General features: G+C 39.1%; 1 protein-coding gene across 6 annotated transcripts in view; it reads right to left on the reverse strand.

Moving 5' to 3' along the window:
* Positions 1-265: 265 nt before the first annotated feature.
* LNX2 (ligand of numb-protein X 2) overlaps positions 266-27,379 on the reverse strand; it is a 306,755-nt gene continuing 279,641 nt past the window's right edge. For 5 of the 6 annotated variants that reach the window (XM_059995924.1, XM_059995923.1, XM_059995927.1 and 2 more), the window contains 6 exons: positions 26,634-27,002; positions 23,107-23,244; positions 19,540-19,717; positions 14,719-14,950; positions 4,742-4,900; positions 266-2,782 (listed from right to left, as the gene is read on the reverse strand). In XM_059995924.1, the coding sequence (XP_059851907.1) occupies positions 2,647-2,782; positions 4,742-4,900; positions 14,719-14,950; positions 19,540-19,717; positions 23,107-23,244; positions 26,634-27,002 (1,212 nt within the window). In that variant the 3' untranslated portion in view covers positions 266-2,646. Of the gene's footprint in view, positions 2,783-4,741; positions 5,155-14,718; positions 14,951-19,539; positions 19,718-23,106; positions 23,245-26,633; positions 27,003-27,379 lie in introns of those variants that run through there. The other variant, XM_059995926.1, reaches the window with a different exon arrangement.

The raw sequence follows: 27,379 nt of genomic DNA on the forward strand, positions 1-27,379 counted from the left end.
ATCCTGATTGGGGTTGGACCAGAGGCCTTGGGTTGAGCTTAACTTACTAGGAAATTGGGAGCTAACTTTCAACTAAAACTTTTTTTTTTTTTTTTAATGCAGGGAGTGAGCAAAGCTCTACAAGAACAGAAATCCCAGTGTCAGGACTGCCTGGTAGGTGCAGTTGAGGAAACCAGTGCTGCCGTCCCAGAGAAATGCAAGGTGAGCCATAGAGGTGATTTAGTTTTCTAGTAACCACATTAAAGTAAAAAACTGGTCAAATCAATAACTTTATACAGCCCAATATGTCCAAGGTATTAGCATGTCAACACGTGGCACTAGTCACATTTCTGGTCCTCAGTGGCCACCGTCTAGAGGTCCTGCACAGGCTAAGATCCCGAGTGGCAGTAGGGATCACCTGTGTTCTGCCTACAGCAGTGAGAATTAGGAGATGGATTCGTGATCCCAAGTTTTCAAGCTTGGGATACCGTAGCGATGACAAAATGCCACGAACAAAGATAAGGACCACACATGAGTCAGCATCTGCTGTGCAGGAAAAGAGACAATGTCGCTCTTACGGAAAGGATGATTTTTATTTCCATCCTAAATGATTATCACACCATTATTTAAACACATCTGAAAAATCCTGAAGTAATTTAAACTGAAGGCACAGAACAAATCAAAATATCTAAGCTTAAAATGAGAGAATTCAAATATTTCGACAGTATCAATAAATTATGAACAAGTTTCCATCACCAAATATCATTCTGACCAACAGCTACAGTCTTTTATAATAAAACCAAATTAGCTTAAACTGATTTCAAGATTTCCATGATAAAAATAATATTGAAAAAAAGTCGTCTTTCAAAATATTCATTTTATCACCAGGTTCGCTGTAAGCATTTTATTTGTAACAAAGTGGCAGTTAGGATATTTGTTGATGGGTGACCACTCCCCAAGAATGATGCATTCTTACAAAATGTTTTAAAAAATAGCAAAGTAGGCTACAAAATTCTATTTGGGGAGCAGGAAAAAAAACTTGTTCTATGTCAATTAGAATAACAAAGCATTTCAATATCAAGTTGCTTCAAAAGCCCATCATCACATAACAGTAATATACTGCATAGGGCATTCCACTGCCTCTTGGTTAACTGCTGATCATACAGTGTCGCTGAGGGGTTGAACAAGTCAGTAATGATTATTGTTGCCATTTCTTATTTAGTCAAGAGATATGTTTAAAAACAATCGTTAAAAAACTCACTGGAATAATCTGTGACACGCTACAGAAACAATAAACCCCAGCAAGGCAACTGCTAAGTTTTGAAATAAAGTGGTCATGCTTCATAATATGCTGTAGTATTCTGAAATACATTCTCTGACCATCAACACCATTTATTAGAGGTCACTTGTATTAGCTCAGATTCTGAACTAGATTTCTAAATGAAACTTTTTTCAAGTATGCATAATATTCATAAGGTAAAGACTTTCCTCTTATTCACTTCTTTATGTGTGCTTCCAATGGACAACTGTGATGGTTAAAAGACAAACAAAATGGGCTGGTCAGTTTTCAAAAACATTTCAAAAAGCATGAGATAGTCTAGTGACCAAGAAGGACTGACTGAAAAGTGTTTTTAAAATCTGGTATAGCAGGTTTCACATGTTAGTATCTTTCAGAATTTTTCCTGAAATAACTAAGTAAAGAAATAATGGGGAAAAATAACGGTTTCTAAAACACTTGAGAATAAAGTAAAAAAGGTGTGTCTTCTACTTAGCTGTGATATATATGAATGTGCATTTAACAGCAATCTGGTTTCATTTTTATCATCTAATTGCATGAATCACAGAAACATTTCCAGCCAAGTTTGCTGATAGGAGCATAATACAAACACTAGAAAACGATTTTTAGCAAAAACTGCTTCAAAATTTTCCTACCTAACAAAACATCCTCTTGGAAATGACTCTTTAATGCGTTTGGACTGTGCAAGTAACTGCGGCTTTTACCATCTCCAGCTGTAAACTATAATTATCTCCAAATTCCTTTGTCACTGGATAGTGTTATCTTTTATTCTCTACTATTCTAATAATGGTACATTATTTTTAAAACATCTCTTTAGGGGTCTCAGACTTAATGTCTTCATCTATGAGTACTGAGATTAAAGCAGAAATAAAATAAGCCAGAAAAATCCCCTTATAAACAGCATGAAGTTTTGAAATGTGGCACCGTGTAAACTGGGAAAGCCTTATCCAAACTCCAAACGCATCCGTTCCCGGCACTGCCGCTCCAGGGGCAGCACGTGCTGCCCGTCTTGGGCACGTGGAACTCATTTTCTGACTCAGTTAGTGAAAACAGAGCCACCAGAAGTCATCTGACCCAGCCGGCTGGCTCACAGTTTGGGCGGACTTCATTCTTTATTATAGCTCACATTGTGACAGCTGAGAATCTGAATTCTGAAAATGTGGTCTCACAAGGGTTAGTGGAAGACGGGCACTGAGCTGGCAAATGGAAGGAAACATTTCAATAACAAAAGACGAGCCTAGTGGTTTTGACCCTGCGTATACCCAGCTGTGTCTGCAGCCCCTTACAAACAGAAACTCGACAAAACCAAAGGGTTTTCTTTCCAAGCCCTAAAGAAAGGAAGATGTTTGACTTAAAACCAACTTCAGAGTCTACACCAGGCTGCCAGGCCAGCAGACCACTGTCAGTGTGACTTTGTTCCTCTGCCCCTTCAGCATGGGGACCAACGCCGAGTGGCTCATGCCCACGGTCGACAGGCCGTTTACGGCCACGATCATGTCTCCACACCTGCACAACGACAGACAGAGACAGTCACTGTTTCTGTGATTCTGAAACTGTTATCCCGGGACTTGCTTCGCAGGAAAACCACACTTAACCACTGTCGATGAGTAGGCTACAGTTTACTTTGAGAGACATCTGGGGTGATTTTTAAGCCTGTGTTGGCTTTCCCTTGCCAATCAAGGACACCCCTTGCCAGCCTCTCCTCTAACTGGTAGATGATTTTAAGGGCAAGCAGAATAATTTTCATATAAGCTTAAGCAACATATAGTTAAGAGAATAAATCTGCTGCCTTTTTTTTTTTTTTTTTTTTTTTGTGGTACGCGGCCCTCTCACTGCTGTGGCCTCTCCCATTGCGGAGCACAGGCTCCGGACGCGCAGGCTCAGCGGCCATGGCTCACGGGCCCAGCCGCTCCGCGGCATGTGGGGTCTTCCTGGACCGGGGCATGAACCCACATCCCCTGCATCGGCAGGCGGACTCTCAACCACTGCGCCACCAGGGAAGCCCCTGCTGCCTCTTTTAAAAATACCAGATGATACATTTGGACGGTGCTGCTGATTTTCATTGTTCATCCTTACCGCTCATACATTCGAGGGCTCAATTAAATTGAGAATAAGACCCGCACCTCCTCTGTCAGCTACGCATGCTCACTGTCCTCCAAGGCGAATTACCACAAATGGATGATGAGTCCGAAGACCTTTCTAGCCTTTATGATTTTTAGTCTTTAGTGTGAATACAAATATGCTACTTTACTGTGAGCTACTTCAGTTTCTTTTTGGAAGTAAGTGGAAGTTAGTTTATAATTTGCATGAGACCCAGACTGGCTGAGTAACTTGGCTAAGAGAACAGTTAAGTCATCCCCCCATTCCTCTTTCCTCCTAAAATAATGATGTTTTTCCATCTGTGTCAGGGTAAGCCTGATCTGCAGCACACTAACCCTGATCGGCTTGTCCCAATATTCTTGAGCTGTCACTCTGTGTTTGCAAACAGTGTAAACTCCCCATTTGTGCAGCACGCTGACGAGGCTGTCAGCATCCACTTTTTAAGAACCGTTTCTTTCATCCAAAACTAGGCACTAAGAACTTGGTCACCCATCTCCTCTGCTTGTGTAATCTCTTGATATAAGACCTCTTTCTTCTCAACGTGCCGGAGCTTTGAAAAAGAGGCGGCACAGAGATTGAGAGAATACTTTTTGCCCAGTGGTGACAGTAGCGGGGCTGAATGGCAAAGGCTCTGAGCCACACGGTCCTGGTTTAAATCACTGTCAACTACTTCCAGCTGTTCGACTGTGGGCAGGTTTTTAACCTGTCGAAGCCTCAGTTATCTTGCGTATAAAATAGGAACCACAGCAGCACTTACCTCACAGGTTACTAAGAAGATTCAGTAACCCGTGCCCAGCGCCTAGTCCTGCGCCTGGCCCGCACATCACCCATCCAGTGTTGACAAAGACTTTACTATATACACAAGGCCCTGTGGTGGCCGCCAGGGATACAGCAAGAAATGCACAAAATCCCTCCCATGTGGACTTGCATAAATTGAATGTTAGGCTGACATAAGTGCTGCAGAGAAAAAGTTACCTAATGACAGGACCGGACCCAAGTGTTCAGAGCAAGTTGTCATGTCACAATGTGCCCAAACGACTCAGCTTTATTTTGTTAATCTAATAACAGGCACTGAACCTATGAGTGCCAAGATGGTAAAGGTGCTTCAATCTAGACCGGGGCTGGCAAACCGTTCTGTAAAGGGCCAGATGGTAGATCAATATCTCAGGCTCTGCGAATCACCGGTCTCTGTCACAGCCACTCAGCTCTGCCGTCGTGGCTCGGAAGCAGCCATGGTGATACGCAAACGAGTGAGCGTGGGCATGTTCCAATAAAACTTTATAAAAACAGACATCAGGCTGGATTTGGAGCTGACCCCAGTCTAGAATAAACACAAAGTACATCATTAAACATAACAAGACTCACTTTAATCTTCCATCGTAATAAGCAGGAGTTCCCAAGACAATGGTTTTAATGAAGAAAGGCTGATTGGTGTGGTTTTCTTCATATCCACCAACGATACTGAAGCCCCAGCTTCCCAAGTAACTTCTTCGCAAAACTATATCATGGCAGCTGTGAAGGGCACTATAAACAAAAACAGAAATCAAGAAAAATTAGTGGGAAGGCTTTTTATAGCCTGTTCACGTTTGTTATAACTACACACCATGTTACGTGCATCATTGTTGGGGAGCAATAAACAACATGCTAGAACTTCTCATCTGGTCTACTTTCTTAGCTCAGTGATCAGCATTTAAAAAGGCTCCTGGGATGCAGAAGAGTCCCACACAGTGGCCTGATATTTTAGGACAGTGCAGGTTGTTTTCATTATTCTGAATCTTCTGCAAAAAAACAAAACACAGATGAGCAGTTGTCTGGTACACCCAGCAAATCATAGTGGAAGAGCCTCCCTCTTAGGAAAACCAGAGCTGCTACCCTAGGTGGCGGCCCCTGTGACCCACAGTTGCTGAGTACGGGTTTGCATACAATAGAGACCTCCGAGAATCCACAGAACAGCGGCTGTTTATTGACAGGTATTCTTTTGACACAGGTGGGCTCAAAAACAGGTTTTACTATCCTGTGTATTTATTTTTTAACTTTATATTGGAATATAGTTGATTTACAGTATTGTGTTTCAGGTGTACAGCTAAGTGATTCAGTTATACATATATACATATCCATTCTTTTTCAGATTCTTTTCACATATAGGTTATTACAGAATATTGCATAGAGTTCCCTGTGCTATACAGTAGGTCTTTGTTGGTTATCTATTTTATATGTAGTAGTGTGTTTATGTTAACCCCAAACTGCTAATTTATCCCTCCCCACCATGTTTCCCTTTGGTAACTGGAAGTGTGTTTTCGAAGTCCATGACTCTGTTTCTGTTTTGTAAATAAGTTGATTTGTATCATTTTTTTAAGATTCCACATATAAGTGACGTATGATAATTGTCTTTCTCTGTCTGACTTCACTTAGTATGATAATCTCTATCTAGGTCCATGCATGTGGCTGCAAAGGGCATTATTTCACTCTTTTTATGGCTGAGTAGTATTCCATTGTATACACGTACCACATCTTTAACTGTTCCTCTGTCGATGGGCGTTTAGGTTGTTTCCATGTCTTAGCTATTGTAAACAGAGCTGCAGTGAACATTGGGGTGCCTGTATCTTTTCGAATTATGGTTTTCTCTGGATATATGCCCAGGAGTGGGATTGCTGGATCGTATGGTAGCTGTTTTTAGTTCTCTAAGGAACCTCCATACTGTTCTCCATAGTGGTTGTACCAATTACATTCCCACCAACAGTGTTGTTGGGTTCCCTTTTCTCCACACCCTTTCCAGCATTTATTGTTTGTAGACTTTTTAATGATGGCTATTCTAACTGGTGTGAGGTGATACCTCATTGTAATTTTGATTTGCATTTTTCTAATAATTAGCAATTCTGAGCCTATTTTCATGTGCTATTTGGCCATCCATATGTCTTCTTTGGAGAAATGTCTGTTTAGATCGGCCCATTTTTTAAATTGGGTTTTTTTTTTTTTAATACAGAGCTGCATAAGCTATTTGTATATTTTGGAGATTAATCCCTTGTCAGTCACATCGTTTGCAAATATTTTCTCCCATTCTGTGGGTTGTCTTTTCATTTTGTTTATAGTTTCCTTTGTTGTGCAAAAGCTTTTAAGTTTATTTAGGTCCCATTTGTTTATTTTTGCTTTTATTTTCATTACTCTAGGAGGTGGATCCAAAAAGATATTGCTGTGATTTATGTCAAAGAGTATTCTGCTTGTGTTTTCCCTTTAGAGTTTTAAAGTATCTAGCCTTACATTTAAGTCTTTAATCCATTTTGAGTTTATTTTTGTGTATGGTGTTAGAGAATGTTCTAATATCATTACTTTACATGTAGCTGTTTGGTTTTCCCAGCACCACTTATTGAGGAGGCTGTCTTTTCTCCATTGTATATTCTTGCCTCCTTTATCAAAAATAAGGTGACCATATGTGCATGTGTTTATCTCTGGGCTTTCTATCCTGTTCCATTGATCTATATCAGTATCATACTGTTTTGATGACTGTAGCTTTGTAGTATAGGCTGAAGTCAGGGAGTCTGATTCTTCCAGCTCTTTTTTTTTAATCAGTATATTTTTAAATTGAAGTATAGTTGATTTACAGTGTTGTGTTTATTTCTGCTGTACAGCAAAGTGATTGTTTTACATATATATAATTTTTTGTAGTCTTTTCCATTATGGTTTATTGTAGGATACTGACTAGTTCTCTGTGCTATACAGTAGGACCTTGATGTTTACCCATTCTATATATAAAAGCTTGCATCTGCTAACCCTAACCTCCCATTCCACCCTTCCCCCAATCCCCTCCCCCTTGGCAACCACCTGTGTGTTTGCTATGTCTGTGAGTCTGTTTCATACATAGGTTTATTTGTGTCATATTTTAGATTCCACATATAAGTGATGTCATATGATATTTGTCTTTCTCTGTCTGACTTCGCTTAGTATGATAATCTCTAGGTCCATCCATGATGCTGCAAATAGCACTATTTCATTCTTATTTTTAAGGCTGAGTAGTAGTAGTCCATTGTATACATGTACCACATCTTTATTCCTCTGTCCAGGACATTTAGGTTGCTTCTGTGTCTTGGCTATTGTAAATAGTGCTGCAGTGGACACTGGGGTGCCTGTCTCTTTTTGAATTACAGTTTCCTCTAGATATATGCCCAGGAGTGGGATTGCTGGATCATATGGTAGCTCTATTTTTAGTTTTTTAAGGAACCTCCATGCTGTTTTCTATAGTGGTTGTACCAATTTACATTCCCACCAACAAGGCAAGAGGGTTCCCTTTTCTCCACACCCTCTCCAGGATTTATTGTTTGTAGACTTTTTAATGATGGCTATTCTGACTGGTGTGAGGTGATACCTCATTGTAATTTTGATTTGAATTTCTCTTATAATTAGCGATGTTGAGCATCTTTTCATGTGCTTATTGGCCATCTGTATGTCATCTTTGGAGAAATGTCTATTTAGGTCTTCTGTCCATTTTTTAATTGGGTTCTTTTGTTGTTGTTGTTGTTGACTTGTGAGCTGCTTATATATTTTGTAAATTAAGGCCTTGTAGGTCACACCATTTGCAGATATTTTCTCCTGTTCTGTAGGTTGTCTTTTTGTTTATGGTTTCCTTTGCTGTGCAAAAGTTCGCTAAGTTTGATTAGTTCCCATTTGTTTTTTTTTTTTATTTCTATTGCCTTGGGAGACTGACCTAAGAAAACACTGGTATGATTTACATCAGAGAAAGTTTTGCATACGTTCTCTTCTAGGAGTTTTATGATGTCATGTTTTATGTTTAAGTCTTTAAGCCATTTTGAGTTTATTTTTGTGTATGGCGAGACCTGTGTATGGTGTATCTTCATTGATTTACGTGCGGCTGTCCAACTTTCCCAACACCACTTGCTGAAGAGACTCTTTTTCCATTGTGTATTCTTGCCTCCTTTGTCAAAGATTAATTGACTGTAGGTGTATGGGTTTATTTCTGGGCTCTCTATTCTGTTCCATTGATCCATATGTCTGTTTTTGTGCCAGTACCACCCTGTTTTAATTACTGTAGCTTTGTAGTACTGTCTGAAGTCTGGGAGGGTTATGCCTTCTGCTTTGTCTTTTTCTTCAGGATTATTTTGGCAATTCTGGGTCTTTTATGGTTCCATATGAATTTTAGATTATTCTAGTTCTGTGAAAAATGTCATTTGATAGGGATTGCATTAAATATGTAGATTGCTTTGGGTAGTATGGCCATTTTAACAATATTCTTCCAATCGATATCTTTCCATTTCCTTGAGTCATCTTCAGTTTCTTTATTCATGTTTTATAGTTCTCAGGGTATAAGTCTGTCACCTCCTTGGTCAGGTTCATTCCTAAGTATTTTATTTTGGGGGGTGCAATTTTAAAAGATATTGTTTTTTACATTCCCTTTCTGATAGTTCATTGTTGGTGTAAAGAAATGCAACTGATTTCTGAATGTTAATCTTGTATACTGCTAACTTGCTGAATTTGTTGATCAGTTCTAGTAGTTTTTGTGTGGAGTTTTTCTCATATAGTATCATATCATCTGCATATAATGACAATTTTACCTCTTCCTTTCCAATTTGGATACCTTTTCTTTTTCTTGTCTGATTGTTGAGGCTAGGACTTTCAACACTATGTTGAATAGAAGAGATAAGTGGGCATCCTTGTCTTGTTCCAGATTTTAGCAGGAAGGCTTTCAGCTTTTCACCATTTAGTATTATATTGGCTGTGGGTCTGTCATAAATAGCTTTTACTATATTGAGATATGTTCCCTCTATACCCACTTTTGTAAGAGTTTTTTTTTTTTAATCATGAGTGGATGTTGAATTTTGTCAAATGCTTTTTCTCCATCTGTTGAGATGATTACGTGGTTTTTGTCTTTTGTTGATGTGGTATATCACATTGATTGATTTGCTTATGTTGAACCATCCTTGCGAACTTGGGGTGAGTCCCACTTGGTCATAGTGTATGATCTTATGTGTTATTTTCTTGAGAATTTCTGCATCTATATTCATCAAAGATACTGGCCTGTAGTTTTCTTTTCCGGTCGTGTCTTTCTCTGGTTTTGGTATCAGCGTGATGATAGCTTTATAGAATGTCTTTGGGAGTGTTCTCTTCTCTTCAGTTTTCTGGAAGAGTTTGAGAAGTATTGGTATAAGTTCCTTTTTGTATGTTTGGTAGAATTCGCCTGTGAAGCCATCTGGGTCCTGGACTTTTTGTTTGTAGTGAACTTTAAAATTGCAGATTCTATTTCTAGTGACTGCTCTGTTCAGATTACCTAGTTCTTCTTGATTCAGTTTTGGTGGGCTGTTTGTTTCTAGAAACTTGTCCATTTCTTCTAGGTTGTTGAATTTGTTGGCATATAATTGTTCATAGTATTCCCTTATGGTTTTTGTATTTCTGCACTATTGTTATGTCTCCTTCTTCATTTCTTATTTTGGATATTTGGGTTCTTTCTCTTTTCTTCTTGGTGAGCCTGGCCAGATCCTTTCAAAGAACCAGCTCTTAGTTTTACTGATTATTTTTCTATTGTTCTTCTAATCTCTATTTTATTGATTTCCCCTCCGATCTTTATTATTTCCTCCTCCTGCTGATTTTAGGTTTTGTTTGTCCTTCTTATTCTTTTATTAGGTTGTTTGAGATGAAGGCCTGTATTGCTATGAACTTCTCTCTGAGAACTGCTTTTGCTGCATCCCGTAGATATTGTATGGTTGTTTTCATTGTAATTTATCTCAAGGTATTTTTTAATTTCCTCGTTGACCCACTGGTTTTTTAGTAGCATATTGTTTAGTCTCCATGTAACCATTTTTCCCCCCTCATTTCTTTTTCTGTGGTTAATTCCTAGTTGCATGCCATTGTGGTCAGAAAAGATGCTTCAGATAATTTCTATACTCTTAAATTTGATGAGGCTTGTATTTTGCCCTAGTATGTGGTCAATCCTAGAGAATGTTCCATGTGTACTTGAAAAGAATTGTGTATTCTGGGTTTTTTTTGGTTGTAATGTCCTGAATATATAAATGAAGTCTAACTGTTCTGTTCTATCAGTTAGGATCTTTATTGCTTTACTGATTTTCTGTCTAGAAGATCTGTCCACTGATGTGAGTGGGGTGTTAAAGTCTCCTACTGTTATTGTATTCCTGTCCATTTCTCCCTTTGTTTGTTAGTATTTATGTATTTGGGTGCTCCTACAATAGGTACATACATATATGTTGATTAGTGTCAAATCCTCTTCTTGTACTGATCCTTTTATCATTATATAGTGTCCTTCTTTATCTTTCTTTACGGCCTTTGTTTTAAAGTCTAGTCTGTCTGAGTATTACAACCCCCGCTTTCTTGCCATTTCCATTTGCGTGAAATATCTTTTTCCATTCCCCCACTTTCAGTGTATGTGTCCTTTGCCCTAAAGTGGGTCTCCTGTAGGCAGCATATTGTGGGCTCTTTTTTTTTTTTAATCCAATCTGCTACTCTGTGTCTTTTGATTGGAGCATTTAATCATTGATATTTAAGGTAATTATTGATAGATACGTATTTACTGCCATTTTAAACCTTGTTTTCTCATTGGTTTTATACTTCTTCTTTGTCCCTTTTTCTTTAGTGGTTTAATGATTTTCTTTTGTATTATACTTATGTTCTCTTTGGTTTTTGTGAATCTATTGTATACTTTAGATTTGTGGTTAACCCTGTTTTTCAAGTATGTTACCCCCTTCCTGTATCTATTTGCCTTAGATTGAGCCTATATTATGACTGCCAAACACATTCTAGGAAAAAAAAGTTACATTTTCTTACTCTCCTCCCCCACGTTTTATGATTCTGGTGTCCTCTTTTACATCTTCATGTTCATCCTTTTGCTGTTCATTGTGTTTATCATCACTTTCACAGAATTTTTTTTTTTATCTGTGTACTGGCTTATTTAAGTGATTTACTTTCCACTTGTGGCTTTCTTTTCTATAGATTCTTCTTTTTCATTTGGAGAAGACCTTTCAATATTTCCTTTAGGATAGGTTTAGTATTGCTGTATTCTTTTAGTTTTTGCTTGTCTGAGAAATTCTTTATCTCTCCTATTCTAAATGATAATCTTGCTGGGTAGAGCATCCTAGGTTGCATATTTTTCCCTTTCAGGACTTTGAAATCTTGCTACTCTGTTTTGGCCTGCAATGTTTCTGTAGAGAAATCAGCTGATAGCCTTATGGGGGCTTCCTTTATTATTAACTCTTTTTCTCTTGCTGCCTTTAGAATCTTCTCTTTAACTTGTGCCATTTTTATTATAATATGTCTTGGTATAGGTCTGTTTGGGTTTATCTTGTTTATCCTGTACCTGGATATCTGTTTCCTTCTTTAGGTTTGGGAGGTTTTCAGCCACAATTTTTTCAAATACATTTCGGTCCCCTTTTCTGTTTCTTCCCCTTCTGGAATTCCTATTATAAGTAGATTGGCCCACTTTATCCCATACGTCTCTTATATTGCTTTCATTATTTTTCGTTTGGTTTTCTGTCTGCTGTCCTGATTGGGTGATTTTCATTATTCTACCTTCCAGGTCACTTATTCGTTTTTCTGCCTTATTCATTCTGTTGTTCATTGCCTTTAGCTCAGCTTTCATCTCTGCAAATGAGTTTTCTTATTTTTCTTGGTTCCTCTTTATAGTTTCTGGCTCATTTTTACAGTACTCTGCATTTCTGTCCACAGCCTTTCTTCATTCCTTCAGTCTAATAGACACCCATTTCAACAAGGAGATAATGAAAATACTGAAGAGGTCTGTTTCATTGTTTGTTCTTTCTGGGGAATTCTCTTGGTCATTTAATTGGGAGTGGTTCCTCTGCTCCTTCATGTTACTTACATTTCTTATATTGTATTTTTTATATTTAGTCATATATCTCTTACTCTGTGGCCTTGGAGCGCTATTTATATTTAGGGGCGTTGCTGTGTAGCGTGTGTGGGTTTAATATACTTGGTGCGAGGGTGGTTTTTAGTATGGATGCATGTCGCCTATTTCCTCAGCATGTGCTGATCATTATCCCCTTGATAGGGAGTGTGCTGATGCCTGGTCCTGGGATTCTGGGTGGTGGTGGCAGCTCAGCCTCACCCCTGGAGCACACAATGGGAGCAGAGGTAGCTCATGACCACTCCTGTAGTCCAGGAGGGACGTGGCAGTGGCTTGTGACTTCTCCTGGCATCTGGGCAGGAGGCGGCTTGCTACTGCTCCTGGAGCCCGTGCAGGCAGTGTCCTGACCTCTGAGCACACACACAGGGGAAAAGGCTACAGTGCAAGGTCCTGCCCCTCCCCTTGTGCACCCAAACAATGGTGCCTGGCCTCCGAGGTGGCCCAGGCTTCCTCCATGTATACCCTCAGGTGCAGTCACAGTAGATGTCAGCCCCCCACCCCCCACGGCTGTTTCTGCACAGCCAACCCCAGTCCTCTCCCCAGGTCTGATCTCCAAAGGCCAAGTTCCAGCATCCACCTGTACGGGCAGACATGTGTCTCAGGCTGGGGAGTGCAGGGTGGTGGCACTGACCATCTGTGCAGTCTTCCCACTGCTCTGGCTGCCATAAAACCAGCTGCTGCGTTCTCCTCTGAGGTTCTGAAGCTCCCCTTCTGTCCTGGCTAATCTTCCCGCTGGTGAGGGGGCCTCCCAGGATGCAGGAACCTTTCCTCTTTCACAGCTCCCTCCCAGGGGCACAGGTCCTGTCCTGATTCCTGTCTCACTTTCTTTTTCTCTTTCTTTTGTCCTACCTGGTTATGTGAAGATTTTCTTGCCCTTTCAGCAGTCTGAGGTCTTCTGCCAGCATTCAGTAGATACTCTGTGAGAATTGTTCCACATGTAGATGTATTTGTGGGAGGTGGTGAGCTTCACGTCCTACTACTTCGCCATCTTGATCACTTATCCATTTTTCCGTCTCAGGATTGGCTATTTGGGGTCTTTTGTGTTTCCATACAAATTTTTAAATTTTTTTAGTTCTGTGAAAAATGCCATTGGTAATTTGATAGGGATTGCATCGACTCTGTAGATTGCCTTGTACTATCCTGTGCATTTCTCATCTAAAATCTTTGTTATTCTTCCTGGCACATCAGAAAATGCTCTGAACAAAGGAAGAGATACTGACCCCAAAACTAGCCTGGAATAACAAATAAGGAAAGCTACAAGAAGCATGGGGGTTTCTCCAGGACGCCGTTGGTCTCGGCCTGTGCAGCAGCGGAGTTGGGCACTTGGGCAGAACTGCTCAGCATGAGGGTACAACTTCACACACAAAGTTCTGGGCTGAGTGTTTAATAAGATCAGTTAGGTTCCTTCTGACAGCTGACACCTCACAACTTAGATGGCATGTCTGCAGGAGTTGAATAGGAACCATTTAAATCTATGTTGACTTTTTAATGGGGAAAAAAATCAGTTTTTAAACATATGAAGCAGTTAATCATCTCTGTCATGAAAAATCTCTCCACAGGGGCCCTAGAGTTCCCTGATTACAGTTTTATGCCCTCTTACTTTTTTTTTCTTCTTCTTTTAACTGAGAGGACAAGTCAGCAAGTTAAATTAATAAATGAAATCCAATAGTATCCTTGCTTTTTGTGTTATTCTTCATCTGAAAGTACTTTATAAACCATATAGCACTGTATAAATGCTAGTTATTATAAATTTATTCCACATGAAGCTAGATGGCTCAGAAACGGGCATATTCTTATTGCTTAAAGAATCAGTCATTTTCATACCAGTGTAAAAGTCAAAACGTTTCATCATATTTCAGTTTCAGGATTCTTCTGTACAATAAGAATCTAAACTGAGTTGGAAACAAATGAAGATGGTAATTCACATCCTCTCTACCTCAATACCAAATTACACAACTACCACCTGGAGGTTCCAAAATGTCTCACGACCAGACACCGACCAACTACAGAATGTCCTGTCTGGTGAGCCGGTCATGAGCTGTGACCTCCTCCTAAAGGGGGTCAAGAGCAGTAACGCTTGAACACCAAGGGTGTGGCCTAAAGACTCTTATGTCCAATAAAAACTCAGTTTTACACTCCTTTGTAGGAAGAGTAGGGCTTTTAGAAATACTTCTGGGATAGGGAAAGGCCCCACACTTTGACCTATTTTTTCCGGTGAAAAAATGCACATAAGTCTAAGCATGTATCAGAGTGAATGTTGGTAAAGCTGTTCTAAGCAAGAGACTGACCACCCAATCTCATAGCTGGCCCACTGGGGAGCCTTTTGTAGGAATGAACAGAATAGCTTTATTTATTTTTGTAAACAGAGGTAAGTCTTTTCAGCTTCGTTCTTAATTTGCTGTGCTATACCCCAATGAAGATTGCAATTGCAATTTTCCATAAAACAACAGAAAAGCTGCAGTACCTGGGCAGCCCAAGCCACATGACCCATGACGGGGACCAGCTGGCATCATACTCATTCTCGCTGACAGTGCTGGGCTGCTCATCTGGGCCATGGGCGGCCTCCTCTACAACCTGCACCTCCAGTGCTTTCAGGGCCACCGTGGGCGACGTGGCGCTGGCCTTCAGCATAGCCACAGCCTCACTGTGACTTAAACTGGTCAAATCGATGCCATTGATATTCAACAAGATGTCACCTGTTCAAATAAGGGAGCAAGAAAAATGAGCCACCAAGTGATTACTTCCCTGTAAATCCTGTTATCTGTAAACTAATTAACAAAGGTTAGTTCCAAAAATTCAGATGACATAATAAGGGAAAAGACCATTTTTCTCTTTATAATTCTTAGAATACTGAGGAAAAATCCAATTCATGGACAACACTCCAAAACAATTCAAAAATTTTAAACAATTCAAAAATTTTAAATAATGTAATAATATGTAGGAAAAGGTTTGGCTCGAGGCTCTGGAATGCAGTTGGGGGTCCACATCTTCAGCCCTGGTATAGCTGTGGATGGGCCCTGGGCACCTTCATTTCTCTTCTTACCCTTCCTTCCAATTAGAAAGTGATTTGATCTTTTGCTCTTAGAAGGGAATTTTTAATATATTCTACTTTATACTGATACGGTTTTATACATCTAGACAGCCCTACATAGTTCACTCAGCGCAATCATCTCAGTATGTAGAGAAGATACCCTTGGGCCTACACAAAGAAATGAAACTTGTGATTTGAACATGTCCTGCTTGAAGAAGAAAACTAGTCTTTGTTGCTCTGCCAAGTAATATAATAAAAAAGAGCAATGAGGCTCATATAAAAGGTTAGGAAGGAAAAGGATTAGTTTTATAGGAAGCACAAATGTTTGTACTAAGAAAGCCCACGGAAAATCCTCCCCCAATTCATCATTTTTCAGATTATTAAAGCAAAACATTCTCTTTGTAGAAAACTTCGAAAACATAAAATAACAAGAAGGAAATAAAATTACCTCAAATTCCACAACAGAACAAATAACTTTTAAAGGCCTTCTAGAGATACCATCCGTGCACCTTGCAATTAAAGTCTGTAATTTTATGGCTTTCTAGTCACAGAGGTGTACAGCCATCACGTCATTCTTAGAAAATTTTTATCACCACCCCCAAAACCCTGTACCCATTAGTAATCAGTTCCCTTCCCTGAGTCCTAAACAACTGCTAATCTACTTTCCATCTCTATTGATTTGCCTTTTCTGGGTATTTCATATAAATGGAATCATGTGGTCTTTTCTGACTGGCTTCTTTTACTTAGCATGTTTCCAAGATTCATTTATATTGTACAATGTGTCAATATTTCATTCCTTTTTATGGCCAAATAATATTCCATTGTATGGATAAATCACAGTCTCTTCATCCATTCACCAGTAAATGGACATTTGGGATGTTTTTACTTTTTGGCTATTATGGAAAATACTGCTATAAACCTTCACGTACAAGTTTTTGTGTGAACATGCTTTCATTTCACTAGGAATGGAATTGCTGGGTCATGTGACAACTGTTTAACTTTCTGAAGAACTGCTAAACTGTTTTACAACACAGTTGTACTGTTTTACATTCTCTCTGGCAAATATATGAGAGTCTCGATTTGTTTACATCCTTGCCAAATGTTATTGTCTTTTTTTTCTATATTCATCCTAGCGATGAATTTGCATTTCCCAATAACTAATGTCACTGAGTATCTTTTCAAGTGATTATTGTCCATCTGTGTATTTTCTTGGGAGAAATGTCTATTCAGATCAGTTGCCCATTTTTAAATTGGGTTATTTGTCTTTTATTACTGAGCTATAAGGGTTCTGTAATCCCAAACTCCTAATTTATCCCTCCCCACCATGTTTCCCCTTCAGTAACTATAAGTTTGTTTTCAAAGTCTGTGAGTCTGTTTCTGTTTTGTAAATAAGTTGACTTGTATTTTTTTTAGATTCCCTATATAAGTTGATGTCATATGATATTTGCCTTTCTCTGTATGACTTCACTTAGTATGATGATCTCTAGGTCCATCCATGTTGCTGCAACTGGCACTATTTCGTCTTTTTAATGGCTGAGTAATATTCCATTGTAATATGTACCACATCTTCTTTATCCATTCATCTGTTGATGGACACTTAGGTTGCTTCCATGTGTTGGCTATTATAAATAGTGCTGATATGAATATCGGGGTGCACATATCTTTTCGAATTATGATGTTCTCCAAATACATGCCCAGGAATGGGATTGCAGGATATGGTAGCTCCATTTTTATTTTTTAAAGGAATCTCCATACTGTTATCCATAGTAGTTGTACCAATTTACATTCCCAACAACACTGTAGGGAGGGTTCCTTTTTCTCCACACCCTCTCCAGCATTTATTATTTGTAGACTTTTTGATGATGGGCATTCTGACTGGTGTGAGGTGATATCTAGTAATTAGTGACGTTGAGCATCTTTTCACATGCCTTTTGGCCATCTGTAGATTAACAGACCATAAGTGCGTGTATTTATTTCTGGGCTATCCTGTTCCGTTGATCTATATTTCTGTTTTTGTGCCAGTACCACACTGTTGTGATTACTATAGCATTGTAGTATAGTTTGAGGTCAGGGAGCCTGTTTCCTCCAGCTCCATTTTTCTTTCTCAAGATTGCTTTAGCTATTCGGGGCATTTTGTGTTTTCATACAAATTTTAAAATTTACTGTTCTGTGAAAAATGCCATTGGTAATCTGATAGGAATTGCACTGAATCTGTTGATTGCCTTGGGTAGTACAGTCACTTTGACAGTATTGATTCTTCTGATCCAAGGACATGGTATATCTTTCCATCTGTCTCATCCTTGATTTCTTTCATCAGTGTCTTGTTTTTCAGAGTGCAGGTCTTTTGCCTCCTTAGGTAGGTTTATTCTTGGGTATTTTTATTCTTTTTGATGGAGTGGTAATTGGGATTGTTTCCTTAATTCCCCTTTTTGATCTTTCACTGTTAGTGTATAGAAATGCAGCAGATTTCTGTGTATTAATTTTGTATGCTGCTACTTTATCGAATTCATTGGTGAGCTGTAGTAGTTTTCTGGTAGCACGTTTAGGATTTTCTGTGTATAGTGTCATGTCGTCTGCAAACAATGACAGTTTCACTTCTTTTCCAATTTGGATTCCTTTTATTTCCTTTTCTCCTCTTGATTGCTGTGGCTAGGGCTTTCAAAACTACGTTGAGTAAAAGTGGCGAGAGTGGACATCCTTGTCTTGTTCCTGATCTTAGAGGAAATGCTTTCAGCTTTTCACCATTGAGTATGATGTTAGCTGTGGGTTTGTCATATATGGCCTTTATGATGTTGAGGTAGGTTCCCTCCGTGCCCACTTTCTGGAGAGTTTTTATCATAAATCGATGTTGAATTCTGTCAAAAGCTTTTTCTGCATCTATTGAGATGATCATATGATTTTTATCCTTCAATTTGTTAATGTGGTGTATCACACAGATTGATTTGTGGACACTGAAAAATCCTTCCACCCCTGGGATAAATCCCACTTGATCATGGTGTATGATCCTTTTAATGTACTGTTGGATTCAGTTTGCTAGTATTTCGTTGAGGATTTTTGAGTCTATGTTCATCAGTGATATTGGCCTGTAATTTTCCTTTTTTGTGGTATCTTTGTCTGATTTTGGTATCAGGGTGATGGTGGCTTCACAGAATGCAATTTTTTGTAATAGTTTTGGAAGGATAGGTGTTAACTCTTGTCTAAATGTTTGATAGAATGCTCCTATGAAGCCATCTGGTCCTGGACTTTTGTTTATTGGGAGTTTTTTAATGACAGATACAATTTCAGTACTTGTAACTGGTCTGTTCATTTTTTTATATCTTCCTGGTTTAGTCTTGGGAGATTGCACCTTTCCTAAGAATTTGTCCATTTCTTCTAGGTTGTCCCTTATTGCCACAGAGTTGCTTGTAGTAGTCTCTACGGTCCTTTATATTTCTGTTGTGTTGGTTGTGGCTTCTCCTTTTTTCATTTCTAATTTTATTGATTTAGACCCTCTCCCTTTTTTTCTTGAGTCTGGCTAAAAGTTTATCATTGATTGTTTCTATGTCTTTATTGCTTGTGTTTTTGGTGTCATATCTATGATAACCATTGATTAATCTGTTGCATAAGCCAAGGCCATGAGGGTTTACACTTGATTTTCTTCTAAAAGTTTTAGCTCTTACATTTAGGTCTTGGATCAGTTAATTTTTGTGTATGACTTCATTTTTGGAGGAATAGCTTTCAAGACTCACTTTTCCATATGAACCAAGTGTATGGAGAATGCTACTGTTACCACTACCACCCCCACCCACACAAATTATATAGTATCAATCAATGGGGGTTGTGAAATTGTGAATGAATTAATCCCTAAAAACCACTCCTTTTTATTAAGTTTGTCTCTGCTCCACCTCTTCTGTGATCCTCCTCCCACCCAGACACCTTTTTAATAAGCAACAAGTGTATTTCAGTGAGATGATCCTTCAAAGTATCTGGTCTACCATAATGCTGGAAGCATAAATCTCTTAGAGGGTCTTTTCCAACATAAAATAATCCAACAGTCAGAGTAACTGTTAGAAAGATTATTAAGCTTCAGCAATCTCCCTTTATGTTAGGCATTTTTCTAACCTTATATAGAGAGGCTTTATGCTTCCATTATGTACAGGACATTTTAAAGGATTTTAAAAAGCCATGTTTAATAGGAAACTTTGTAGACATTATTTTTAAAAATGTGAGTTGACTTTGGGAGATGTGGTGAAACTGTACAAGATCCTAGCTTACCTCTCTTGATTCTGCCATCACGTGCAAGGCAGCCATGAGGTGGCACACTGGTCACAAAGATGGGCAGTTCCCCACTTTTACTTCCTCGGCCCCCAGCTACTGTCATTCCAAGGGACTCGTGTGGTTCCTTCTTTATAGTAATGTGTTTTTCTTGGCATGTAACACACTGGGCAAGATCCTGAACATGAGAGGAAAAATTTATTGGATAATGAATAATATATATAGTTGAAGTAATGACAGCTAAAGTAAAGACATAACGTGGCAATTTTAAAGTCATTAAAAAAAAATCACTATAGAACTGAAAGCAATACACAGTTCTTCAGAGGCCCATGAGCCCTGTGGCTCACAATGGCAAACTTTGGACTACTGTATTTTCACAGGACTATATATGGAACTGAAAAGCTCAGGACTGTTGACATAGGGGAAGTCAAAGTAAAATAAGCATATCATTTGTGTAATTACCTCCAGCTCCCAAATATAAAAGTAAATAATGCATTTGAATTTTAACATTCCGAAGAGAAGCCAATTAATTTTACTTCCACTTTTCTCCTATATTCTTTGAGAGAAAAGTTGACATAGTATAAAAGTGTGGATTTTACTAACTGCCAGAAAAAAGCTACAGAGCTCTCTTCTGATTCTGACTAACAAGGGTTATCAGAGCACTCGATCGTGAAGCAGGTGCAAATCTACCTTCAAAATTTGTGAAAAGATAAAAGGATATGAAATAATTGAATTTTTGAAGTTAATCACAGGGAAATCCCCAGCAAACTATATTCTCAGGGAAAAGCTATTTTTACTGACATTTGTTACTGTTACCTATTATTGAGATACTCCTGGAAGAAAAGGAGAATCTAAAATACCACTTTTCTGAATTAGAATTCAACAAAATCAAGGTGTACATATGCAATACGAATATTAAAATAACATTTATCGAAGGCTTAACTATGTGCAAAAAGCTCACAGCTTTACATGCGTCATTTCATTAATCTTCACAGTGGTCCTGAAAAGTAAGTACTATTATTGGCCCCATTTTGTGGATGAGGAAACAACTTAGAGAGGTCATGTAACTTGCCCCAAATCATACAACTGTAAGTTCCTGCATAGGGATTTGAGGGATGCAAATATCCAAACATACGCTTTGCATATGTGCACATATGCACACATACTGTTTATATGTCCCCACACCACATGGTTACTGTCCTGTTAAGTGTAACAGTGGAAGCTAATGTCTCAAAAGGTTTCCAACATTTGTCAGCTCTGAGAAAATGTAGATAATAACATTATTAACAATATCAACAATAGAAATATGAGTTACCTTTACGGAATTATAACATCCCTTTAGTGACATTATTTGAAAGTGTTGACAATCTGTGACTCAGGCCTTGGAACTGCAGGCCCATCTCCCTTTCTCTGGTCCTGGAATCCATGTACTCTTGAAATTTTATTAAGGGAACCACCTGCAATAACAGCCTGGTGTTTCTAGAGAATGTTACGACCTAGTAGAAAACTTGGAAATGTCCTAAGGCAGTCTCCTGTTTAAAGGTATGAAATCTATCTTAGTATCCTTCAAAATTGGGCAAAACCCACTTTATTATGAAGACAACTCATGTAAACTCAGTCTTGAGCATATTTATAAGCAATTTTGGCTTGCAGGTATTTAAAGGTGGTTGTTTTATTCCTCTAGATGGCTCAGATATATATATACATTATTTTTTCCTCAGGAACCAAACCAGACTTCAAAGATTATACTCAGAATACTTCAAGGAAAGTTCTAAATCATACAAATGTTTATCTAAGCAGCTACCTAAGAGGCCTAGTAGCAGGCTAATGTATACTGTAATTTTCAATGATGATTATAATCATCTGAACACGTTTTCTGGTGAATCTGTTTATTTTCCCTAGGAGACCCTTATTTTTCTAAATCAGGATTTTATATAACAAATGCAGTATATTAGTAGCAAATAGCTAACACTTAAAAGTACATTTCATGTGGCTGTTCTAACCAATAAGAGTTGCAGAGCACACAGAATAAGAATAAATTCAGCATTACTATTTAAAACGTTGTCACAGAAAGTTAAAGACAATAAGAGCAGCAGAGTTGAGAGAAGAATATGTTCCCCAAATAAGCAGAGTTCTCTATATGAACGTTGGGATGACTAAGTACAGTTTTAAAAATTGTCTTAAAAATCATGTCATAAAAATTGTCTTAAAAATCATGTCATAGACACTCATGTTCAAATTACTGTAAAATTCAGTGACATAAAAGGGTCAATAATCAATTTTTGCCTTATATTGTAATTTTAGGAATATATATGTAATGCATAAAGGACAAGCCATATGAAACTATTCAAAACTCCAAAACAATAACTCCTTTTTCATAGTCATCATCATGAAGGCAATATTATAGGTTTCCTTCATACTTTCAGTTTCAGTTCAGAAATGAGAACAAGTCTGTGGTTACATTTTCTTAAAAATATTAACTAAACCAAAGACCAGTGACAAGTCTCCACTTGAGCTCTGAAAACCAGATAAACCTGAAGGGCGAAAAGTACTTGTGCCTTTAAGGGATGCTTTCTTAGGGTACCTGTGACATTCCAAAGGTAAGTATTCTCTCAAATACTGTACTTACATTAAGAAGTCATTTTAGCACACAGGGAACTTCCTGTGGTTTTAAGCAGACCAACAGATGTTTTTGTTTAGTAACTTATAATTTTACTTAAAGAGAAGGACTTTGGAAGCTCATATTTAGCTTATATTTTCACACAGTTGAGTAAACATCATTTTAAAAACCCCAGCCTGGGACATCCATGGTGGTCCAGTGGTTAAGACTCCCCAGCCTACCAGAAAGTGGTAGGTAGGAAAGTGGTTAAGAAACCCCAGCCTACCAGAAAGTGAGTTCAAATGAAGGAAACAATATCAAGAATGAACTACCAAAAAAAAGAAGAATGAACTACCACCCTTTTTAAATTTCTGCAACTAAAGTGAGACAGTATCAAGATTCTCAGCACAGGTAAATGACCTTGGTATATATTATAAAACCGGTAAAATACTGAAGAAGCAGGGAAAATCCTCAACATACAGGAATTTTAAAATATTTAGGGTAGTCTTCCTATACTATTCATATAACAAGAAATACGCTATACATGTAGCTATCGAAGTTTATGAGTTATATGTTTAATATGCACATATCTAATTCTGTTGTAGGCAAGCTATCCAGTTGCTAAGTACAGGCTGTCAATCATTGTCTTCACTATGCTTTTTCAGTTACATAACCAACTGTCACATTTAAATGAGTAAGCCGAGATAAACCCCACTTTCAAGCAGAACTAAACAAACCGAAGATTTTTCTGGACAGTCAAACATTTCTCATCAATCACCTGGCAGAGGGTCCTTCCCCACCAAGAAACTCTACTGGTTGAGGGACTGAGACAATGCAGTCACTCTCCAAGGCAGCAAAACACATTGCACATCCCAAACACCTAGTATACTTTCTCCAACATCTTCCCAGCTTGTAATGATCATCCTTTGAGGGTGGATGAATTAAGAACCACAAACAAGGCACCTTACCTTATGTGAGCTGGGTCTGTTGTAAGGCAGCGGCTGTGTGTGGTGCTGGCTGCTCTGAGTTCCCGCTTCTCGGACAGCGTTTCCAAGCTGGGGTTTCCCTGGTCTAGCAATTGTTAAATTCACCCTCTCGCCACTAGCCTGGAGAAAACACACAGACACGACTGCCAGTCATTAAAAAGATGCTTCTCATTTCACAAAGCACAGGCACTCCTCACCGAGCCAGTGCCTTGCCTGGGGGGGACTGCAGGCACCCGGTGGTCGGAGAAGGGAGCTCTTCTCGTGAGCTCATGTTTTAAGACGTCTGCAGCTGAGACGCATGTGCACGGCTCTTGGACAGACTCTCCCCAAGCCCGCTTCCACAACAACCCAGGCAAAGCAAACTGCCCTTGTTCTTTCCCCATGATTTCCTGAAGGGTAACTTTCTTCTGATACTTCTCTGCCCCTTCAAGGTTGGCCTTGGCGTTGTGAGGGAGAGAGCAAAGGAAAGAATAAAAGAGGAAGAACTGATTCGAAACCTGATTAAAATCCACTGCGACTTTACAAATAAATTCCATGGTGGCTATTTTGGAAGTAATCATCAGTGAAACTATGCACAGCTTTGTTTCTGTTTGCTATAAGTTTGAGTCAAAAATAGGACATCAGCTTAAATAATCCTGGAAAGAATGATTCTAGAGATCCTGTATAAGATTGTATTTATATAAATATTGCACACACACCTGTGTTAATTATCGTATTAGAGGTTTGTGACTGTCATTTTAAATTTAGAGGCCCATTATCTATATCCATATATATTTTAAACGTAGATGTACATCTATTTTTAAAAGTTATTTTATCTTTGCTTTTAAAGTACAGGCCTGATTTATTTGAAGGTGACTCTTGGTCATGACCACAATTCCCAATTGCATTATTACTCCTATGGGAAATTATGATGGCCTGCTTTCAAGGAATTGTGGTAGAAAGTGGGGACCTCCCCCATGATTACAGTCAGTAATGTTAAGAAATCACTATTTTCAGTTCTTTCCCCAAGTATTATTGAGATAAATTGACATATATCACTGTATTATTTTTAGTTTTTAAACTGGAGAATAAGTGTTAATTTTTATGTCCACCTAAAAAACATTTGCTTATTCAAGCATTTTATTCCACTAAATTTCAAACAAGTTTCTCAAAATAACTGAAAGAAAATCAATACGTGGCCAGATTCCCAAAGCACAGAGTCTGGGTACTTGATCTAAGGGGTAAATACAGAGTAGAATCCTGATGTTGAAAATTCTCACACTTCACATCATGTGATTGCACGGCGTGAAGTGGCGAGACGCTCCATCTGTGACTTTACTTCAATGTACACGTACAGAATTAGTTTCATTACTGCTTACTGCCTCATAACCACCAAATACTCTAATTAGTATTTCAACTTTCACTGGAAAACCCCTGCATATGCAAAACCTATTATTAATAGAAACAAATCCTTAATCATTCTAGATTTTTTGAAAGACAAAATTCTGTGCATGTGATGGAAGTGGGCATTTAGGACTTTAATGATGGACCAACATTTGGGTTTAGGCTGACTTTAAACAGATTGCACATCTAATATGTCAGGGATTCAAACACAGCAAAAAAAGTTCTGTTAAATTCAAGAGTTTTAAAAATGCAAGATGTTCAAATAACAATACGCTTAAGTCATAGTTGAGTAGTACACTCTGATGCTGGGAGTATAAATTGGTATGATCTGATCTTTCTGGAGGGAAGTTTAGCAAAATGTCTTAAAATGAAAACAAAACATGAAAGTCTGTCAATAGGGGAACATTGAATCAGCTAGTAAAGATCATGATGGGGTTCTACACTTTCATGGTGAGAAGTTCACAACGTACTGCTGACAAAGTTGCAAACTCAGAATTTACAAGATAAGCACGTGTGTAAGTATTGTGTAAATTTGTATCTATCTGTGGACATACACACTCAAAAGTTTGTAAGGATGTCCTCCAAACACTTAACATTGATACAGCTTGGGGTGTTTAGACTGGATTTGATTGTAACTTCTTTTCAGTATTTTATCTTCAGTGTGCTCCTTTTTAGACATGCAATGTGTTATTTTTATAATCCTCAATAAGACTTCATTTTTTTTCAAAAAGAAGTTGAGCAACTTGAGTTTTCTATAGTCTGGGAAAAATCACAGCACAAAATATGCAACTATTTGCATTATAAAAATCCAAATAAAATATATTATGAAAAATTTTAAATGTGTTTTCTACCTGTGTAACTATATTTTCTACATTTTGGTTAGAAATCTAGTAAGGACCATCTATTTAGGAATTAGTGTACTGTAACATTGCCTGAAATATATACAGGCAATATATTTCTCTCTTCCTTTCCATCTTACTGATCGGACTTCTCACTTCAGAAAGTCCACTCGACTTGCCTATTTCTGTTAACAAATCCCCAAAATGGATTAACTTTCTTCTTCTCCCCCTGCCCCCCGCAAGATGAACTTGATCTCAGCAGTGCAGCGGCTGGCGTGATCCACAGGTAAAGCTCCTGGTGCCCCGAATGCTGCCTCTGATTTGAGGGGATTTCAAGGCATTCAATTTTTTTAAGCCTCGAGTCTAAAATAAAACCAATACCTGAACCGCCTCTCAATGCAATATGGCTGTGAGCGTGTGTGTGTGTTTCCTTAAGGCTATATTGAACCAAAAAGTGGGAGAAAAGGCAGTAGGTTAAAGGGGAGTGAGACGTGGGTTTTCTTAGTGTTAACATCTCATTGTTATTTGATTCTATGCATATATATATACCTATTTTCGTGACTATCAACCGACCTTAATTCCAAAAGTTCGGTTATATTAACTAATGCATGGTTTCCACTGGTAGTGTGTGTGGTGCTCGCTTAAACGCTCACATTTTGCTTCACCCTCGTACAAGGCTGCAGGAGACAGCCACGTTAAACGCCACAGCACGCTGCAGAGCCTAAAGATCTTCTCGGATGGTTTTAATGTATCTGCTTTGATGCTCTTACTAAAAACATGTTTTTTCTCTAATCATGACTACCTCCAGAGATACTGTGAGGACAATATTATGTGTTTGAAATGCTCTGAATTCCTTTTAAAAAAAAAGGCACTATAGAAATAAGTTGCTCTGAATAAAAAGTGATTTTCCCCCTCATTTTCATGGATTGTGCAGTAAAGGTGAGAGGTGAGTGAAGAGACCAGGTGAGCTACACCCTCGGTGACCACAGCTCCTTGGGGGTCTCACCTTCTCCCTTGTGAAGTGTGGACACTGCCATCTGCCACGTGAAACCGTAGGGCCTTTCCTCCAGAAACAGCCCGCCTACAAGTTCATGGGTGTGCACACCAGAAGGGAGTCACCTGGGCTGAGCTTAGACTGGTGTGGACTGTGAAGAATTAGGTAGCTGTGCTCGACTGTCCAGCGAAGTCTCAAGCACCCCCTGGATCCCTGTGTCCCCTGCTAGTGAGAACCAAGGCTGCGCGACGGCAGGAAGGCTGAGGGCCTGGAGCGGGCGCGAGGGGGCTCACCTGGATGATCTGGGCAGCCAGCTCGGGTGTCCCGTGCTTCAGGTCATGGCCGTTGACGGCCAGCACCCGGTCGTTGCCGCTCAGCCTGCCGTCCTGCGCCGCCAGCCCCCCTTCCAGCAGGTCGAGGACGAAGACGCCCGGCTCGTCGGTCCTTCGGACGAGTTTGATGCCGAGCTGTTCGGCAGAGTCCCGTTTGTGAAGAACCACCTGGAAAACCTCTTCCGGGGGTGAGCCGCCCATGGGGCGGCTGTGCGCGCGGCCGCCGCAGCGTCTCTCCCGGAGCACAGTGAGGTGCAGCGTGCTGCAGGGCTGCGACAGCACAGCGCGGGCGTGGTTGTGGGACACGCTGCTGATGTTGTGGTGGTTGACCTGGAAAAGAGGGTGACGGCCGAAGCGTGACAATCTTTTATCCTCCCAGCTTGTAGCAATGTTCATATAAGGGTTCCGAAGGAAACTGACGTTGTGAAAATGATACACAATCGTTACTTACAAAGACAAGCACTCCAAAGACATTTTAAAACGTACAGCGTTCCTAAAATTAACTTACAGTGACTAGCATTAAGTAGAGAATAGTCGTCAAGATCACAGGCTTTAATGATAGTCTTGAATGAGGGTCCTTGGTTCTGCCGTATAACTGGATAACCTCGGGCAAATTACAGAACTTGTTTCCTCACCTGTAAAACGTGTTTACCATCCACTTCACAGGGTCAGGAAGTGCACGACTAGACAACATCGGACAGGGCAAG

Source organism: Delphinus delphis, chromosome 18 (genome assembly GCF_949987515.2).
Source record: "Delphinus delphis chromosome 18, mDelDel1.2, whole genome shotgun sequence".
NCBI lineage: Eukaryota > Metazoa > Chordata > Mammalia > Artiodactyla > Delphinidae > Delphinus > Delphinus delphis.